Source organism: Vipera berus (genome assembly GCF_964194415.1).
Source record: "Vipera berus genome assembly, chromosome: 1".
Classification (NCBI taxonomy): Eukaryota; Metazoa; Chordata; class Lepidosauria; order Squamata; family Viperidae; genus Vipera; species Vipera berus.
In genome coordinates this window covers 283,626,298-283,644,586 of record NC_138202.1, presented here as the reverse complement: position 1 = coordinate 283,644,586, position 18,289 = coordinate 283,626,298, and the positions used below count along the sequence as shown (strand labels likewise).

At 38.5% G+C, this 18,289-nt stretch overlaps 2 protein-coding genes across 2 annotated transcripts in view; both read right to left on the bottom strand.

Annotated features, from left to right (window-relative positions):
* LOC308668787 (uncharacterized protein) overlaps window positions 1–18,289 on the bottom strand; it is a 497,063-nt gene that overhangs the window by 23,041 nt on the left and 455,733 nt on the right. The gene's annotated exons all lie outside the window — the stretch shown is intronic.
* The window catches only part of SMOC2 (SPARC related modular calcium binding 2), a 151,178-nt gene that overhangs the window by 104,822 nt on the left and 28,067 nt on the right, over window positions 1–18,289 (bottom strand). The window contains exon 2 of the mRNA XM_081328931.1: window positions 457–628. Within this exon, the coding sequence (XP_081185057.1) occupies window positions 457–628 (172 nt within the window). The remainder of the gene's footprint in view (window positions 1–456; window positions 629–18,289) is intronic.

Genomic DNA, 18,289 nt, shown 5'->3' with positions numbered 1-18,289 from the left:
TTTTTGGTCATCAAGTTTTTGACACCTTGTTAGATGACTGGCGGTACTCGGATGTTGCCATATCCTAAAAGTAGTACAATGGGTGAAAAAGTTGAAAAGCCCTGCTATAGTGTTTATACACGGAACCTACAGTATATGTTTAATACTTTATATCCCATATTTTAGTTATGTATAGGATGTAATCATTATCTAGGGAATAAACATTGCTCCTTTGTATAGATAATTTTACCACATCTACAAGATGTGAGTTTCCAAGTGATTCATGATGAGCTGGAACATCAGGGTTACAATGTGGTACCTGATTTACAAACCCAAATTGAGGCAATTGGTTTTCTTCCTGCCCCTCGTGTTTCATCCTGTACTGATTTTTTTAAAATGAGCTGACATTCTAAGACTGAGATTAAAACAATAAAAATTTTCACCTTGTGTCTACAGAATATCTGGCAATTTCCTTACCTTTGCAGTTTCCCCTGTAGGCAATGTCTAGCTGAGGATCTTTGCATTTTGCCCGTAGAAATTCACATCGAGATAAGAAAGTCCTGCCATCTGAAGCACACAATGACTTTTGAGGGGAACCTGTGCATTCCAGACTACATTCTTTGTCTTTGTCTTGTTCCACTCTTAAAAACTTTATGAGGTAGAAGGGAGAGAGAGAGAGAGAGAGCAAAAAATATATGTGAGACTGAAGTAGCATTCAAAAGATCTTGCATGTTATTGATTGATTGACACAATTTATTTATTTATAGTCTTAGCTAAATGGCAGACTATATAAATTGTGTACCAAACATTTCAGGTTCAACAGTACCCATCGTCCCAGATTAAGCTGGAAGAGATGCCACAGTGAAATAATGAAAAAGAAACAATTCTGATTCTGATTTGACTTCTTGCTTTTGACAGGATTCATTGAAGACTGGTGCACAAGCAAGTTCTTATTAGTCACCTTCATATAGGAACATGAACATCTTGGTTGAAAACAAAATTCACCCCAAAGGCAAGCTGAATTTTCTAAAACCACAGGGTGTGTGTGTGTGGGGGGGAAATCTAGCTCCTATAGCTATGGAAGAATTCAATTTTTGTTTAATGGTGGCTGATATTCGTTTGGAGCAGACAAAACTGTAGCTAAAGTAGCTACTGAAATAGGAGCATCAACTCTCCACCTCTGGAAGCCCCTTGCAAAGCCCAGAAGAATTCTGGAGAAAGGAGAAGCCACTGATTATGCTGGAAATTAGTGCTTTCCACCATTAATAGGAAGAAACCTATCTATTCTTCACTATCAACTTGCTTATTGAACAAGAGCTCATAAGAAAAGTCTACCATGTGTATGCTCTCTGTGTGTTTGTGTGTGTGTGTGTGTGTGTGTGTGTGTGTGTGTTTATGTGTGTATGTTGGAGCTGAGTTAATTGCCTCAGACACAATTTCTATTTATACTATTTTTTTGCTGTTCTCCTGATATTTATCGTGGTTTACTTTATTTTGGGTGACAATATAAATTGATATGATAAATAAGATAAAATAAATTGGTCCAAATGTCTCTTTCATGAAATTGAAACACAATTAGTAGAAGAAGCAATGTAGGAGAATGTCCCTGCATAGCAAATAGCAATGACAATAGCTATTTGAAAACTCCATACAGTACTAATTTTGAAAGTCAGAAAAGAGAGAAGTAACTTCATTGCCTTCCACGACTCTTCAAAAGTATAATCAATTACTTAGCCCTATGAAAGCAGAAAGGCATTTTATTTTCATTTCCCATAAAGGCTGGCAACACATAAAAGAAGTAAATTCACCTTAATTTTTCAGCAAATGTCTCTATCCTTCACCTGCTCTAAAATACCAATAAAAGTATGAAAGGCATGTAGTTACCTGGAGATCATTGCTGTGAGGCACAAGGGAGGAAGACGTTTTGAGCCAGAGAATGCCAATGAGCCCACACATACAAATCTTTTAATACTGCTACTGTTTTTATCAAGCACAAGTGGCTAAAAGCATTAGAACTTTAATGTTTTAATCTTTCTCTCAATGCCATTCTATCAAGTCATTCACAAATCTTGTTTTTCTCACTGATTCCATGTATGGAATTCTAGGCATAAAGTTTGCCAGTCTTTCCGACAGAGGCCAGAAACTGTAATGCAGGAATGGGGGGACACCAACTTGCATGGCTTCTTAGTGAAGGAACTAAGGAACTCTTCTCCTGCCTCTTTGCTGGTACTGTGAGATGCCCATGCCAGCATTCAATCTGGATTGGCCATCTTACACCTTTGTCCTCCTTCCTCAGGAAAGTTACTGAAATTTGCAACTGCGATGTGTTGATGAATCATTCACTCATGCAATTTAGCTACTCCATATTTTGGGATTAACAACTGATGAAATATGCTGAGGTCTTTGTTATGTATCCAGGTGCAGGCATCTACATAGCAGCAGCCACCAGGGGGCGTTGGCCTGGACGGTTTTGGCGGGAAACCCAGTTTCGGCGGGAAACCTAGGGCCAACCCCATTGGCCAGCCGCCTACCTGGCCAGGTATATAAGGAGGCCAGGTAGCCCTTGTTCTTCAGTACAAACCCCCCCAATAAAGAGCTGAACTCGTACTCCGGCTGGCACCTCTTCCTTGCGTCGGACCCACTACATTACAGTCTTAGACTTCTAAGCTCACAGATATTTCATCAACATGGGCATGCCTGTACTGTATCTGTGTTGAATCAAAATCATTTCCCTTTTTGAGGAGAATGAATATTATTGTATTATTTGCATTTATGTGACAAATGATTGTGACTACAGAGTTATGATAAAGGACAAACAAGTCAGGTCCATAATGTGAGAATTACTACCTAGGAAATCTGGTGATTTTTTTTAAAAAAAGTATGTTATAAAATACTTTCATTCACAGTTTATTTTCTTTTATTATGTGCATTTTTGATTTTGCCTTCAGGTATTATACAAGGACAATAGCAAGGATGACAATAACTTCACTGTTCAGAACTGGAGTACTAAGAATCTTTGAAATTATGAATTCCTATCTGTACAAAAATACCTTAGAGAGCTGGGCTTCAAAACAATTGACTTAATCATTGTCATCCACTGCAAATAACTGTGATGGTGTTGTTGTTGTTGTTTTTTTTTGTTAAATATAAGATTTCCAAAGTAAGCATAGAGAATCTATGAACCATAGCTAATATTTATATGCATTTATGTGTGCATGTACCAGCACGCATAAGGGAAACCCACTTCATTTTTGTGTAATAGCTGCAGTCTTTGCATTTTATCACATTTCATTCTAAAGAAAATATAAAAGTCTTAAAGGGAGACTCGATAATTACAATCTTCTGTAAATTGTGCAACAATGTCATACATTTCATTATAAACCCAATATTCAGAACACTGGAACTGGAGCACATGTTTAACAGCATAATGGAATACTAACAAACAATAGGAACATTCTTTGCACATTGCACCTCTTGTTTGTCAGAACTTTTTCTTCCTATGTTTGAATAATGAACAGATTCAAAATAGCTAAATCTGCTCATAGAAGCAAATCCTTGATCTGTGAGGCTATGTTCCCTTTGGTGCAATTTTTACATATGCCTAGTTTATTTTCATCGCTAGAAATGAACTTTGAGAAATGAAATATACCTTCCATATGCACTTTTCTACACTCTTGACTGAAGACTGAAAACTGATCAAGATAACTATGTTACTATATGGACAACTGAAATTAGTATTAAACTTGCTGCATAACAGTTCTAACTTTTATTAGTATTAACTGGATCCTGAATACAGTTCTTTGTGTTTGAGAGAAGTTATAAACTACAACTGTAGACATACTTATCAAGAAGTCTTATTGACTTCAGCAAGCCAGGCTTCAGCAATCAAGCTTAGAACTGTCTGCAAAGTTCCAACTATGCTGGCTGGGGAATTCTGGGAGTTGAAGTCCACAAGTCTTAAAGTTGCCAAATTTGGAGCTCCTGCTTTATGGGCTTTCTAAGGTCAATCTTATTATTCTTAGTGAAAAGAATACCAAATGGAATATAATCAGCAATGGCTTCCTACTGCATCAACACACCGGTATAGTTGAATGAAGCTACAGCCCAAGTCAGAAGAAGCACCTAGGAAAGGAGAGCAAGAAAATTAGAAGCACCTTTCTACAACCATGTCTTTCAATTCTATATCCCTTTTATAATGAAAGCAGATGTACACTTCTTTAAGTATTCTGATAAAAGGGCAAAGGCTGGGGTGTCTGTAGCATGTGGTCAAAAAAGTTAAAATGGCAGCCACCACAGTGTTCTTTTTTAATTTGTGTTGCATGCAATACACATAAACCACAGGCACAGCATGGGTCACACCATTGTGGGCACTGTGTGGGCAATTTTAACAATTAACCTACTTAATCCATACGTATGAAAATGACTGAGTCCAAATAGTACACTAATTCAAAATGAAACACACTATATAATTTTGAAAAGTGAGATTATAAAAGCCCAGTGTAGCACAATGCCAACAAAGAAGAAAAATAACAGCTCTCAAAAGAAACCAGAATGGTTGCATAAAGAACTCTCTGATAAATTGAAAGACAAAAAGGACAAGCATAAAAAGTGGAAAGATGGGTGGCAAGGCTCCGTCGATGGTGGTCATTTTTGACCGTCAGCCCCGTTGTTCTGCGGTTTGGGAACCCCCCCTTCGGGAGAAGAGGGGGGTGAGCATTCAGGTAGAGGTAGAGCTCCCCTAGATCCCCAGAATGATTAGTCTGGGGAGCGAAGGGAGAGAGCTCCCTCGGAGCCTGAATTCAGCTCCGGACTTGGGGACTCCTCTGTTTTAAAGTTTTAAAACAGAGCAGGACGCTGCAACCATCTCTGCATTCAATATTGAACTTTGGATTACTCGGACACAGGCAGAGCTGAGCAGGAGATTTCTGAATTTGCAAGTACAAGATCTTTAACTCTGGGGAGTTATTTTTTTTTCTCTTCTCCAAAGCTTAATTTAAAAGAAAGGGGAGGAAGATGGCACCAGAATGAACTTTTAAAAGCTGTAAAAGACTCTCTTAAAAACATGTGAAGCTGGTACAAAAGAGATTTACAAGATTCGGAGATTTAAAAGGAAAGCAACAAAGTTGCAACCTGGGTTTCTAAGTTGAACTGTGATTTTTTTAAGGACTGGGTGAAAAAGTGAAAGTGAGAAACGAAAGTTAATGAGTGTTAAAATGGCTTCTAAACTGCCTAGAGCTCCTGTTTCCAGAAGTGCGGGGGCATCTCCAGCTCAACAACAATCTGTATTTCAGACCTTAATGCCATCCCCCGCACCACCCTCATCAACATTAACATTAAAAGACTTACAAGAGGCATTAAAACTTCAATCTGAGCAAATAACGGAGCTCATTAGTGAGAAAAATAAGGAAATAAGAAAGGATATTTTACTGGCATGCCAGGGGTTGGCAGTTTGTATTGAGCGTTTGGATGAACGTGTGGAAGAAATTAACCAAAATAATTTGATATTGGAAGCTAAAATATGTGAAGTTGAGAATAAAATGGATAAGATTGATGATGAGGTGGTAATGATACAATATAGAGACATGGAAGAAAATCCACAAGAAAATTTGGAAGAGACATTCGCAAAGGCCCTGGCACCTATATTGGGATGGCGAGCTGAAGATTTTATAAGGGAAATAGATAGAATATTTCGTGTCAACTCTTGGATTGCCAGGCAAAGAAAACTACCAAGAGATGTGGTTGTTTATTTTACAAAGAGAACAATTAGAAATGCAATTATTCAAGCTTTTTATAATAACAGATTTAAAGTGGCTGATCAAGAGGTCCTAATTTTGAAAGAAATTCCATCAAGAATTTTAAGAAAAATGAAAGAGTTTGGTTTCTTGGTAGATGAATTAAAAAAAAGACAGATCCAGTTCAGATGGGAGATACCAACTGGGATGGTGGTGAACTATGTAGGTACAAGATATTGCTAGGTACAAGATACTATTGCTTGTACTATTGTACTATTGCAAGGTACAAGATTGCTAGGTACAAGATATCGTCTTAATACAGTTCTGAAGGCAAGAGATTTTTATTGTAATGTACTGAAAGTAGATTCACTGCCACTCCCAGAATTCAAAAGAGGAAAGGAAGAAGGAGCGTGACAGCCTCAAATGGAAGGAATACAGTATGGTGAAGAAATAACCTCACTGATTGTAAAAGAAGCACAGCAAACTTTGGAAACTGCACAGCCCCTGGTACTATTAGAAGAGCCAAAGGATCAAATAATGACACGGGCTGCAACCAGACAAAAGGAACGACAACAAGAACAACAGAAACAGTATTCTAAAATCATAGCTCAAGAATCTACTAATAGCAAACCAGTGGGAGGAGTGAGTCCAAAGAGGCAGGTGTTTATGGATCTGCAAGATATGTTCCGAAAGCTTCAAGCTGCAAAAGATGGTGACAAAGCTTAATAGAAGGGAAGAATATACTTTTAATTGGAATATATGTACCTATAAGAGAAAAGGGTTTTTTGGATTAAAATTTGGTGGATTACGTAGAAGATATTTAAGAAAAAGATAAGGTTTTCTTTGCAGTTATTTTTGTTGGACATTATTACAGATTGTATTGTTATAGAAATCAAATTTATGTTGAATTTAATAGTGGCAGCATAATATTGGAAGAAGGAGGATCTGCCTATTATAGAAGAGTGGACTTTAAAAGTTTCGAACTTAGTAGAAATGGTAAAAATTTCAGTATATTTGAAAGGTTAATTGCAGCAAAGATACATTTCGGAATGGAGAAGATGAATTGATTACATTCTGAATAAATATGGGACTAAAAAGTTTTATTTAGCATATGAATGAGTATTAGAATTTAATAAGATGTATTATTGTTTAGTTATGCTTAACGGGAGTTAAAGTGTGATAGGATTTAAAGTGTATTTATAGATAGTTAGCATATTCTAGCTCAAGCTTGTTAGATGCAATACCCTGTATTCAGCTCTGGGAAGTAGGGGGGGGTAGAGGGGGAGGGAAGGGTGGGTTTTATGGGGAGGGGGGAAGTTGGGGGGGAAAGGGAGGGAAGGGTGGGTTTTATGGGGAGGTGGGGGCAATTTATGTTTAAAATCTACTGTAAAACTTTTCAATTAAAAAAAGTGGAAAGAGGGGCACATAACTAAGGCAGAATATCAGCAAATAGCCTGAGCCTGCAAAGATGAAGTGAGGAAAGCTAAGGCTCAAAATGATCTAAGGCTTGCGACCAAAGTCAACAGTAACAAAAAAAGCTTCTTTCAACATGTAAAAAACAAGAAAAAAGTTAAGGAAATAATTGGTCTATTAGTGGGAGAAAGTGGCAAGAAGGTGACAAGCAACAGGGAAAAATCAGAACTACTTAACTCATTTTTGCATCCGTCTTTACACAAAGGGAAAAACAGTACCATAAAAAACAAATTAGAAACACAAGTTAAGATAGGCAAGAAAATGGTAAGTGAGCACCTGTCCATCCTAGATGAGTTCAAATCACCAGGACCAGATGGACTACACCCAAAAGTTCTGAAGGCACTGGCAGATGTGATCTCAGAACCACTGAACTATATCTTTCAAAGATCCTGGAGCACTGGGGAACTACCAGAGCACTGGAAAAGAGCTGATTTAGTTCCCATCTTCAAAAAAGGGAAAAAAATGGATCCAGGAAACTACAGACCTATCAGCCTGACCGCAATACCTGGGAAGATTCTGGAAAAAATAAAGAAGCAATGAATCAGGAAACACCTAGAGGCAAACAAATTCATTACCAAAAGCCAACATGGCTTTGTCAAAAACAAATCATGCCAGACAAATCTTATTGCATTCTTTGACCAAGTGACAAAAGACTAGAGGAATGCTGTGGATATAATTTACTTGGACTTCAGTAAGGCATGTGATAAAGTAGACTACAACCTACTATTTGATAAGATAGAAAAATATGGGTTAGACAGCATCATCACCAGATGGATTCGTAGCTGGCTGACCAGCCGTACTCAGCATGTGGTCCTCAATGGAACTGCATCTACATGGAGGGAAGTGTGTAGTGGGGAACCTTAGGGCTCTGTTCTGGGCCCTATGCTCTTCGACATCTTCATCAATGATTTTGATGAGTGGGTAGATGGGGAAGTCATCAAATTTCCAGATGACACCAAACTGGCAGGAATAGCCAACACTCCCGAAGATAGGCTTAAGATACAGGAGGATCTTGACAGACCTGAACATTGGGCGCTATCTAACAAAATGAAATTCAGTGGTGAAAAAAGTAAGGTTCTACACTTAGGGAAGAAAAACCAAATGCATAGGTACAGTATAGGTGGTCCCTTGCTCAACAGTAGTAACTGTGAGAGGGATCTCAGAGTCCTAGTTGACAATCACTTAAATATGAGCCAGCAATGTGCTGCAGCTGCCAAAAAAACCCAACACAGTTCTAGGCTGCATTAACAGAAGGATAGAATCAAGATTATGTGAAGTGTTAATACCACTTTACAATGCCATTACTACTAGTAGTACTACTGTTGTTATTGTTGTTGTTATTGTTGTTGTTGTTGTTGTTGTTATTATTATTATTATTATTATTATTATTATTATTATTATTATTATTATTATTATTATTATTATTATTATTATTATTATTATTATTATATCATGACTTTTTTCTTCACTGGAGAAGGCTCTTGAAAAAGGTGGAAGGAAAGTGAGGAAGAGAATGACCAGAAGGTGGATGGACTCTGTAATGGTGGTGATGAGAGCACCATTGGAAGACCTGAAGGAGACCAGGTTAGAAACAGATCATCATGGAGAAAATCTATATATGTGATCAGCAACAACTTAATGGCACATAATCAATCCATCAATCCTACAGACACCCCTGCAAAGAGGTTCCTGCCAGCTGGTGTATAAACAATGATTCGAAGGACTATTTCTAGACTTAACTGCATCAAGAGGAGAGATAGCGGGGTGGGGGTGGGGTGGGAATGAGCACCTAGTAGGCCAGAAACAGCCTTTCAATCCAGATAGGTCTCTCCTCTAGTGGGTATTTATTTGGAGACCGTGCAAAACTCCTGTCATTTTTCTATAGCTTTTGTTAAAACCCATACCTCTAAGGCTGCCTGCACATGACAGGTATTCTCCTGATTAACTGCACAGCAGATTGACCCAGTCAAGCAAGCAGCCATTTCCTCAGACCTCCTGGTCAATACTAAAGAGGCAAGGAGACTCCCCTCACATCCTGGCCTTTCTTTTATTTTTACAGAGAGCTCAGGTTCAGTGTTACTCTGGAGAGAGCTGGTGGACCTTCTTCCCATCCACAACCTCCCTGTATGCTTATGAGGGAAGGGGAGGAAGTATACAGGGAAAGCCCATTCTTGTAGGCTCTCTAGGACTTTGTTTCTTGGAAGAGGAAAGGGGTAATTAATATCTAAGAAACCGGTTCAGATGCTTCAGTTGATTTGGAAGTAGATAATTCCCAAACAGCCTCTAGGCTATTTGGGGTTAAGACAAATCCGCTCTGTGTTAGTTTTCAAGGCTAATTTTCTCTTAAGTGTGTTATGGTAATAGGACACTTAGGGCACTTAAGGAAAAAAAAAACCTCTCTCAGTCATAATGTTAAAACAGAAGGTCATCCACTGACACTAAATGCAGAGAGATTCATGACTGCCAGTAGGAAATTGTTGCCCAGCAGATAGTTCAACTGTGGAATTCTCCGCTAGTAGTTGTGCTAATGAAAAACAATATAAATGTTTTTGGAAGGGGACTGGGTAGCTTCATTGAGGATCAGGCTGTCAAAAGCTACCAAAACTGGTGTCTGTTGACTCTCTCCTGATTCATAAGGAGAGTGTCTTAAATACTAGTTTCTGAGAAGCGATGAGAACTTACAATTGACCTCCAATCCTTCTCAAATATATCCAATTGTCACTGTGTGACAAAAATACTGAACAAAACAGGCTTATGACTTGATCTATAATAGTTCTTATGCTTTCCATATGATCTTAAGACAGTTAAAGCAACCATCAGTTAAAAAAAACATCCCAAAGTAAAACACATCAATCAAACTCATATTCACATTTTTCCTGTGTTCCGTCTTGCTGATTCCATACATTTTCAAACACAGCTGAAAATCAATCATACTGACCTTCAAAGATGAAAAAGGAAAAAAGGAAAACTAATAAATTCCAAGTTATCAGGAAGATTGGAAGTGACATTGTGTATGCATTCAAAAATGTGTGATTTAGACTTCCGGTGGCTGCGCGGCGCCGGAGACAGCCTTCCCGGGCTGCCCGCGGCTCAGCTGAGTGATTTTCGCCCGAAACAGTGCCGATCAGCTGTTCGGGCAAATTTGAAGCCCCCTCCTCTGGAGAAGAGGAGGGGGTGAGGCCCCAGGTAGGGGTCGAGTTCTCCGGGGCCGCCTGAGCTTGTAGCTTGGGCGGCCGAAGGATCGAACTCCCCCGTAGCCTGGGTCGCTCCCAGCTGGCCAGCGCCTCTGCTCCTGATTTCATGGAGCAGAGCCAGGCGTCTGCGACCACCCCTGCCTGAAGGAAGGACTATGGAATAAAAAGAGCAGGCAGAGCGGTACAAGAGGAAAAGGTGAAGAGGATTATTTTATTTTACTCTCGAGCTTGATGGACTTTTTAAACTTAAAGTGAAAGTGCGTCACAATTGAAAGTAAAAGATGGCGGCTAAACCTCCCCCAAAAACTCTTCGGAGTGGTGGAACTTCTCCGGTGCAACAATCATCATTGCAGGCATTGCATCCTCCTGATGTATTGACATCGAAGGACTTACAAGATGCTCTTGAAAAACATACCCAGGTAATTTTGAAATCAATGGGTGATAAATTTGCACAGATGGAGGAGAAATTGAAGAAGTTGGAGGAGAGAATGGAGGAGAGGATGGAACAGAAGTTCAGGGTGATGAAGGTAGACATTTTGTCTTCAGTGTATAAAGTGGCTGAATGTGTGGAAGATTTGGATGAAAAAGTGGAAGATTTGACTCAAAAGAATGCCATATTAGAAGCAAAAGTATTGGAGAATGAAGATTTAAGAGACAAAATGGATAGAGAATTGAGTCTTGCTCAATATTTCCAGATGCAGTTTGCCATTAGAATCAGAGGTTTAAAGGAGAATATTAAGGAAGATCTAAAGCAGCTGGTTTCTGAGGCTCTCGAAGTGGTATTGAATCAGCCAGCATCTGAAATAAAAGGAGGCATGGATAAAGTGTTTCGTGTGAACTCATGGATTGCTAGACAGAGAAAGTTGCCTAGAGATGTGGTGGTTTATTTTGTAAAAAGGGAAATTAGAGATGAAGTTATACAAGCTGCCTATGATACTAAAGTCGTGATTGCTGATCAAGAAGTTCTGGTTCTAAAAGAAATTCCTCCAAAGATTTTAAGGAGAAGGAAGGATTTTACATTTCTGGTGCAAGAGCTCAAGCAACGAGATATAAGGTTCAGATGGGAGATCCCAGCTGGGTTGATGGTGATGCATGAAGGTAAAAGGTACCGTCTGGTTACTGTGATGCAAGCGCGTGATTTTTACAATAATGTTTTAAAAGCAACCCCATTAACACTTCTGGAAGCTGCAAAGGGATCTGGAGAAGGTGAACATCAAGAGGCTGAAGATGGACAGACAGAGGAGAATGGTGCTGGAGGAGATCAAGTTATAACACCTTTGGATGATCCCAGAGAACAGAGGGTGACGCGTGCTGCTTTAAAACGATCAAAAAAGATAAAAGAACAAGATCAGCAGAAGTCTATGGAACTTTCACAACGTACTTACAGCCAAGTAGTGGGAGGTGGGAAAAGATTTGGGTGAGGAATGTAAAATTTATACAAGTTTGAAATCTAAGAGAGAATTTTTACAAAATGTTTTATAGATGGTATTTAGATTTTAAAAAGCTAAGTATGTATTTGAATTATTAGTCTAAATGTTGGAGGTGCGGTGATGAAGACGTAATATATTTTCATATATGCTGGACTTGTAAAAAGGTTAAGGCTTTTTGGATAAAAGTCTGGTGGAACATACTAAGTTGATGTTGAATTTAATTACGGCAGCAAGACGTTTGATAGGTTAGTACTGAAAGAGGAACTGCCGACCATAGAAGAGTGGACTTTAAAGGTTTCCGACCTGGTTGAAATGGCCAAGATTTCGGCCTATTTGAAAGATTACTTGCAGGAACGCTATATTATGGAAGGGAGAAAATGGCTTGAGTTTATCTAGAATAAGTATAGGGTTAAGAAGTTTTATATTTGAATAAGTCTTCTTTCTTTGTTTCTTTTTCTATATTAGTTTTTTATATATATATTTATATTACTAAGGTTTGTTTTATCCTATATAAGCTAGAGAGTGATAGATTTTAGAGTTTATGGTTGTTAGTATATGGTTGTTTATGATTGTTTTTTTATATATATACCTTGTATTTAGCTCTGGGAAGTCGTGGGGGGAGGGGGGGAGGGGGGAGAGGAAGGGGGGGAGGGAGAAGGGTGGGGGAGGGGGGATTTTTTAAGGGAAAAATTGTATGTTAAAACTTTTCAATAAAAAATGTGTGATTTATTATTCTTGATTCACCCTATCCTTTGCAAGAAGGGAGACTCCAGGTGCCTAGTTGCATGTTCAGATGCTTACTTGCAACCTGGAACCCTGATGGCATTGCATTCAGGGTAGCCTGGAGGCATTTCTGTAAAACGATTTCCCAGCAGGAATTCATGATATGAATGTGAATGCCACAGAGGTAAGGGAATAAGTCTTGGCACACTTCATGATGGGTTAGCAATTAATCATGGTGCTAGTTGGTACATGCATTGATAGATGTACCTGAATAGGATTCTGCTCAGTTAGAATGGAGCTGAAGAAAAAGAGTCATCAGAAACAGAAGTCTTGGCTACACATCCACATCAGCTGAGGTCTGATTTACCTTACCAGGCTGACAGCATCACAAGGAGATGGGACTGGACAGCTACAAAGCTCTTGGAATTTCTATGGAGCGTTTCATTGACCTGGTTGGTCCTCCAGAAGCCATTAATCAACTTGGTTTAAATCTGGAGAACAACTGATGGCAGAGGACCACAGTTCTTAATGGTTTACAAGTAGTCCTTGACTTACAATGACAATTAAGGCCCAAATTTTCATTGCTAAGCAAGGCAGTTTTTAAGCGCTCCATTTTATGACCTTTTTTCACCACCGTTGTTAAACAAATCACTGTAGTTGTTAAGTGAGTCATACAGTCATTAAGCAAATTTGGCTTTCCCCACTGACTTTGTGGGAAGCCAACTGGTAAGGTTACAAATGGTGATCACATGACCCTGGCAATAAACACAGGCCAGTTGCCAAGTGGGGGAATTTTGATCATATGACTGTGGGGAATGTTGCAATGGATGTAAGTGTGAAAACCACTCATAAATCATTTTAGTGCCATTGTAACTCTGAACAGTCACTAAACAAATAGTTGTAAGTTGAGAAATACCTGTACTTAACAGTCAGAACGATTTAAAGTAGACAAAATAATTTGTGGTATTGAATATTCTAAGAAGAGATTTTGAGGTGGGATTGTTTACAAATGATGAACATGTGATTGCTAAAATCCATAAACTTTTACTGATATTTGAAACTGAAGAACTAGTTAAAGAATTCAAGATAAAGTAGGCTAAAAATGTGGTTATAATATAGTCACTTTTTAAAAAAAATCTGAGATTTAGTGAAGCACTAATCCATATGGTAGGAAAATAGGTATAGTAAGCAAGCTCCATTTGCCTTCTGAAACTGAAATGATTGTCTGTCCACAATATCTATGTGTAGTCTGCATAGTGTATAGTGTTTGCTGTCCCACTCACTCACACATGCACACACAAACACCATGGGTGTGAGAAATTTTTATTAAGGCTTCTGAGCCTGAATTAGTATTCCCAACAATTCCCTGTGCTGGCACCAGCTTATCCTCAATGAGATAAAAGGGCTACTCAAATGAAGCCAACATGTTCCAATCCACTAGGCAAAAGCAAATTCTCAAGGCAAAGGCAAGTTCCAAGACAAAGGCAAATCCACGTGTAAAGGTAAGGCAAGACAAGCAAAGGCAACAGCTGAAGAGACACAATTCAAACTTCAAAGCAAGAACACAAAGCAAGAAAACAAAACACGTTCCCAGTATCACCTCCATCCATTTGCTGTGCTAAATAGCCAACTTCCAGTACAGCCCATTAAAAAGGGTGAGGCTTTCTCCTCACAAGTAATCTGGCTGACCTTCTCTGCTCCTGCCTTTTCTCTGCCCTATGTGTTCTTGGATCAGGTGCAGAAGGCAGTTCCTCATCATAAATTTTCCTCTGGCTAATGAATGACTACTCACTTCTGATGTACAGGTGCTTTTTCCAAAAGGCAACTGGACTTTATGGGGGTTTTTTTCTTAGAAAGTGTTTCACTTCTCATCCAAGAAGCTTCTTCAGTTCTAAGTGGTGGGGAGTCACAAGTTAGAACTGAAGAAACTTCTTGGATGAGAAGTGAAACATTTTCAAAGAAAAAAACAAGAAAGATCAATTGCCTTTTGGAAAAAGGACCTTTGGGACAACTATGACCGGGATGACTGAGAGTCTCAATAGACACTCACTTCTGATTATTTTTTAGCCTTAGCAAATTAGTATGTCATGTTCCAATTCAAAGCATGATTTGAGAACATAATGGTGATAGTTGGGAATAGACTAAGCAAAGGGTATAAAACCTTGCATTCTCCAAGGTTCAAAAAAAACAAAGAAGACAATCTTCAGAAAGATACCGGTAATGAAATTACATAAAAGCAAACCCTTCATGATACAAGTGATACCCCATGTATAGGAAAGAGAGGTTAAAGTGAGGAGTTGGGTCAATTGATCAGCATTTCCTTAAATCAGGGAAGAGGATCTGACTTTTTACTTAATTTCATGTAGATATGTTGTGGGAACTCAGGGGGAAAAAGATAGGAAGATATCTGGACTGGATAAAGTGGTAGCAATGTGGAATCTCCTGAAAAATGATTCCTTCAGACCTCTAGAAAGAAAGAGAAGGGTTAAAAATTAACACAGTAATGGAGGGGCAGGAGTTATCTACTGCAGAAGAACAATGGTAGAAGAAGGATATATTTTTGTCCGGGTTTGAAGACACTCCAGAGGCATCTGGCTGACCACTATGACGAACAAAATACAATACTGAGCTAATATGAGCTTTTAACTTTAGTTTATCATTAAGCAAACTGACCTCAAAACTCACTCTTGATGGCAAAATAACCCACAACTTTTTAGAAAGGAAGAGCCAAGTATCTCCTTGGCAAGAGAGGAACTTCAATTTAATTTAATTTAATTTAGTTTAGTTTATGTACTGGAACACATGGCATTCTAATTATGTGGTATTAATTTTCCTGTTCTTAATCTCCTGAGGAATTTCATAAAGTCAGTAAGACAAGTAATCGAACTTTCATCAACATCAATCTACACTAATAGCATTAATAAAATGCTATTACTATTACGTTTTATGGATTTTTTATTAGTATAGTGTTGTACATTGATTCTGTAATGTATAACGTATTTTTTATTATAATGTATTAACTTTAGAAATACAATCAAAGAATGGAAAACAAAATAAAAGGGGAAAGAAAAAAACGTAAAAAACAAACAAATGTACCATTAATTTTACAAATTACAATGGTTAAAATCTGCATATTAAAATGCCTTACATTGTTTTGAAGGTTTAAGTCAATACTAAATTAAGCCCAAATGAGATTATCAGGCATTAATTAACAACTGCCGCTAATATTATTCAAATTATCTTTATCTTTATCTTTATCTTTATTATATTTGTATACCGCCCTTCTCCCGAAGGACTCAGGAGATATAAGAATTAAAATAATTTCTTCTAAACTGAAAAAAATTGATATTTAATAAATCATTAAAAATTAGTATAATAATCTTATACTCAATGAAAGCTTTTGTGTAAGACTCTAGGGGTTTTGTACAAGCAGCTATATTTAGTCCTACCCTTAGTTTGTAAGAGAAAATAGTGTAGAATTACTTTTTTTACTGATCTGAGTCAGAAATAAAATTAAAGTCAACTTGATTTGAAAGACACCTCTTGAAAAGTAGCATTGCCAAGTTAATATTTTATATTAAAAGTTAGAAAAAAATCCAATCTGCTTTTAAAAACACTAGAGCTGTCAATCAAGCTGTTATAAATGCAGTGTGTGTTTTCTACATTTTAACTATTGATACTGAGGAATTACCATTACCAACAGTAGAACAATAAACTCCTTTCTGTGCAAATGGATTATCCAGTGCTGCAAATATGCTATAAGAAGAGAAAACCTTTGGATTTTCCTAACCTATACAAAAGACATGAATTCCAAGAAATTGCAAGCAACTCAAAAGAGAATCACCAATTATAACCAGCTGGGAAGTATAGCTTGGGAACATACCAAATGCTCCCTTTCCTTATTCCCATCTGTAGCACATATGCAGGGGTTTTTTATTACTGTAATTATGTGACAGTTGATGTGATGTGTGAAATCAGAGATCCAAAACTATTGAAGATAGGAAGATGTAGAGGCTGCAGATGATCAGTTTGTCACAGCTTGTATTGAAGAAGGGAATCCATTCTCTTTGTTCCTGGTTATACAAAGAACTTCTAGTCATTTTTGTTTGCCCTCTCAGCATAGGTTTTCCCCTGTTCAGGAAAAATCACTAGAGATAAGTAGAAGTAAGGAGCAGCTTTTTAAAATATGACTGTTCCTGCAAAAAAAAAAGATAGAATGTGTGAAATCAGAATCGCCCATTTTTATGGACCCTGTTCTCTGTCTTACGCTAAGCAGGAGTTTTGCCCATCGTGTCCCAAAAGGCTTTGTTTGATGATTTTATATCAGTGATGACGAACCTTTTAGAGACTGAGTGCCCAAACCGCAACCCAAAACCCACTTATTTATTGCTAAGTGCCAGGGCTGCATCAGCATTGTGGTGCCATCAGGGGGGGCAGGGAGGCGCCTCTGAGTGCCGCCTCTGGCACGCTAAACCCGGGGGTGCAAAAATGACTGCCGCGGCACCACAGGGTGCAGATACATCATGCAACAAAAGGGCAGGGCTAGTGAGTATCATGCAGGCACTAGCCCCGCCCCATTTGCAGCGCATGAGTGCTTGTGGCCCCGTACCCACATGCACGCATGTAAAATGCTTCCCCCTCCCTTTTGTTCCAGTCCACTAATCGACAATGGTTGGTGACCTCTGCTCTACCACCTCTACTTGAGCTTGCTAATTGGCCACTTTGCCTTCTTTGCTGGGCGGGGCTTCTGCTCCGGGCGGCGGTGGCCTGATGGACCTGCTGCTAGTGGCGGTGGCACACGTGCCAACAGAGAGGGCTCTGAGTGCCGCCTCTGGCACGCGTGCCATAGATTCTCCACCACTGTTTTATATGATAGGCTGCTATTAAATGGACATAGCAAGCCCTTGTGTATCATAAATATTCAACATAAATTGGTAAAACGGGCAGCGATCCTGTACTTTTAATAAAAATGTGGAAGGAAGATTTCTAAGCAAAACTTTCCTCAACCCTGCAACCATTGAAAGCCAGGTTTTCCTTTGTATTTAGCTATCCTAGCCGTATTTTGATCCTATCTACCTGTTCAAATCTAGGAAGATTTGCTTGCTTTGTACTGAAAGAGATTCTGCACCTTTTAAATGTTTTAAAAAAGATTTTTATCCCTCCTCTTTTTTCATCTACAACTCAAGGCAGCAACCATACCTAATACTTCTTCCTCCTTCTATTTTCCCCATAACAAGGTCAGATGGGCTGAGAGAATCACCCAGTTGACTTTCATGGCTAAGGCAGGACTAGAACTCACAGTCTCTTGGATTCTAACTTAACTACTACACCAAACTGGCTTTCTTTTTTTGGCAGAAGCATTTTTTTAAAAAAAAATTCCTATCATTTCTATTGTTTTCTTACTATCATATCTTACTTGGCACCATGTTTTTCCCTTTTATTAACTTTCTGTCCTGCAACTCTAAGCAACCAGGAATCATTAATGGTTGTATTAATGTCACATTAATACAGACGTACTTTGGAAGCCAGAAGGAAAGAATTGGAGAATGAAATTAGGGAAAAAGAAAAGGCCTTAATTTTGAACCCATTGGATGTGAAGACTAAGGAGGTTATTAAGCTATTAAGAGGACAATTTGATAAATTGATGGCTGATCAAGTGGCAACCAACTTGCGGTTTGCCAGGCATAATACTTTTTGCAATGCTAACAAGCCAGGCAGATGGCTAGCTCACAGACTAAGGAAAAAGCAAAGGGCTTCT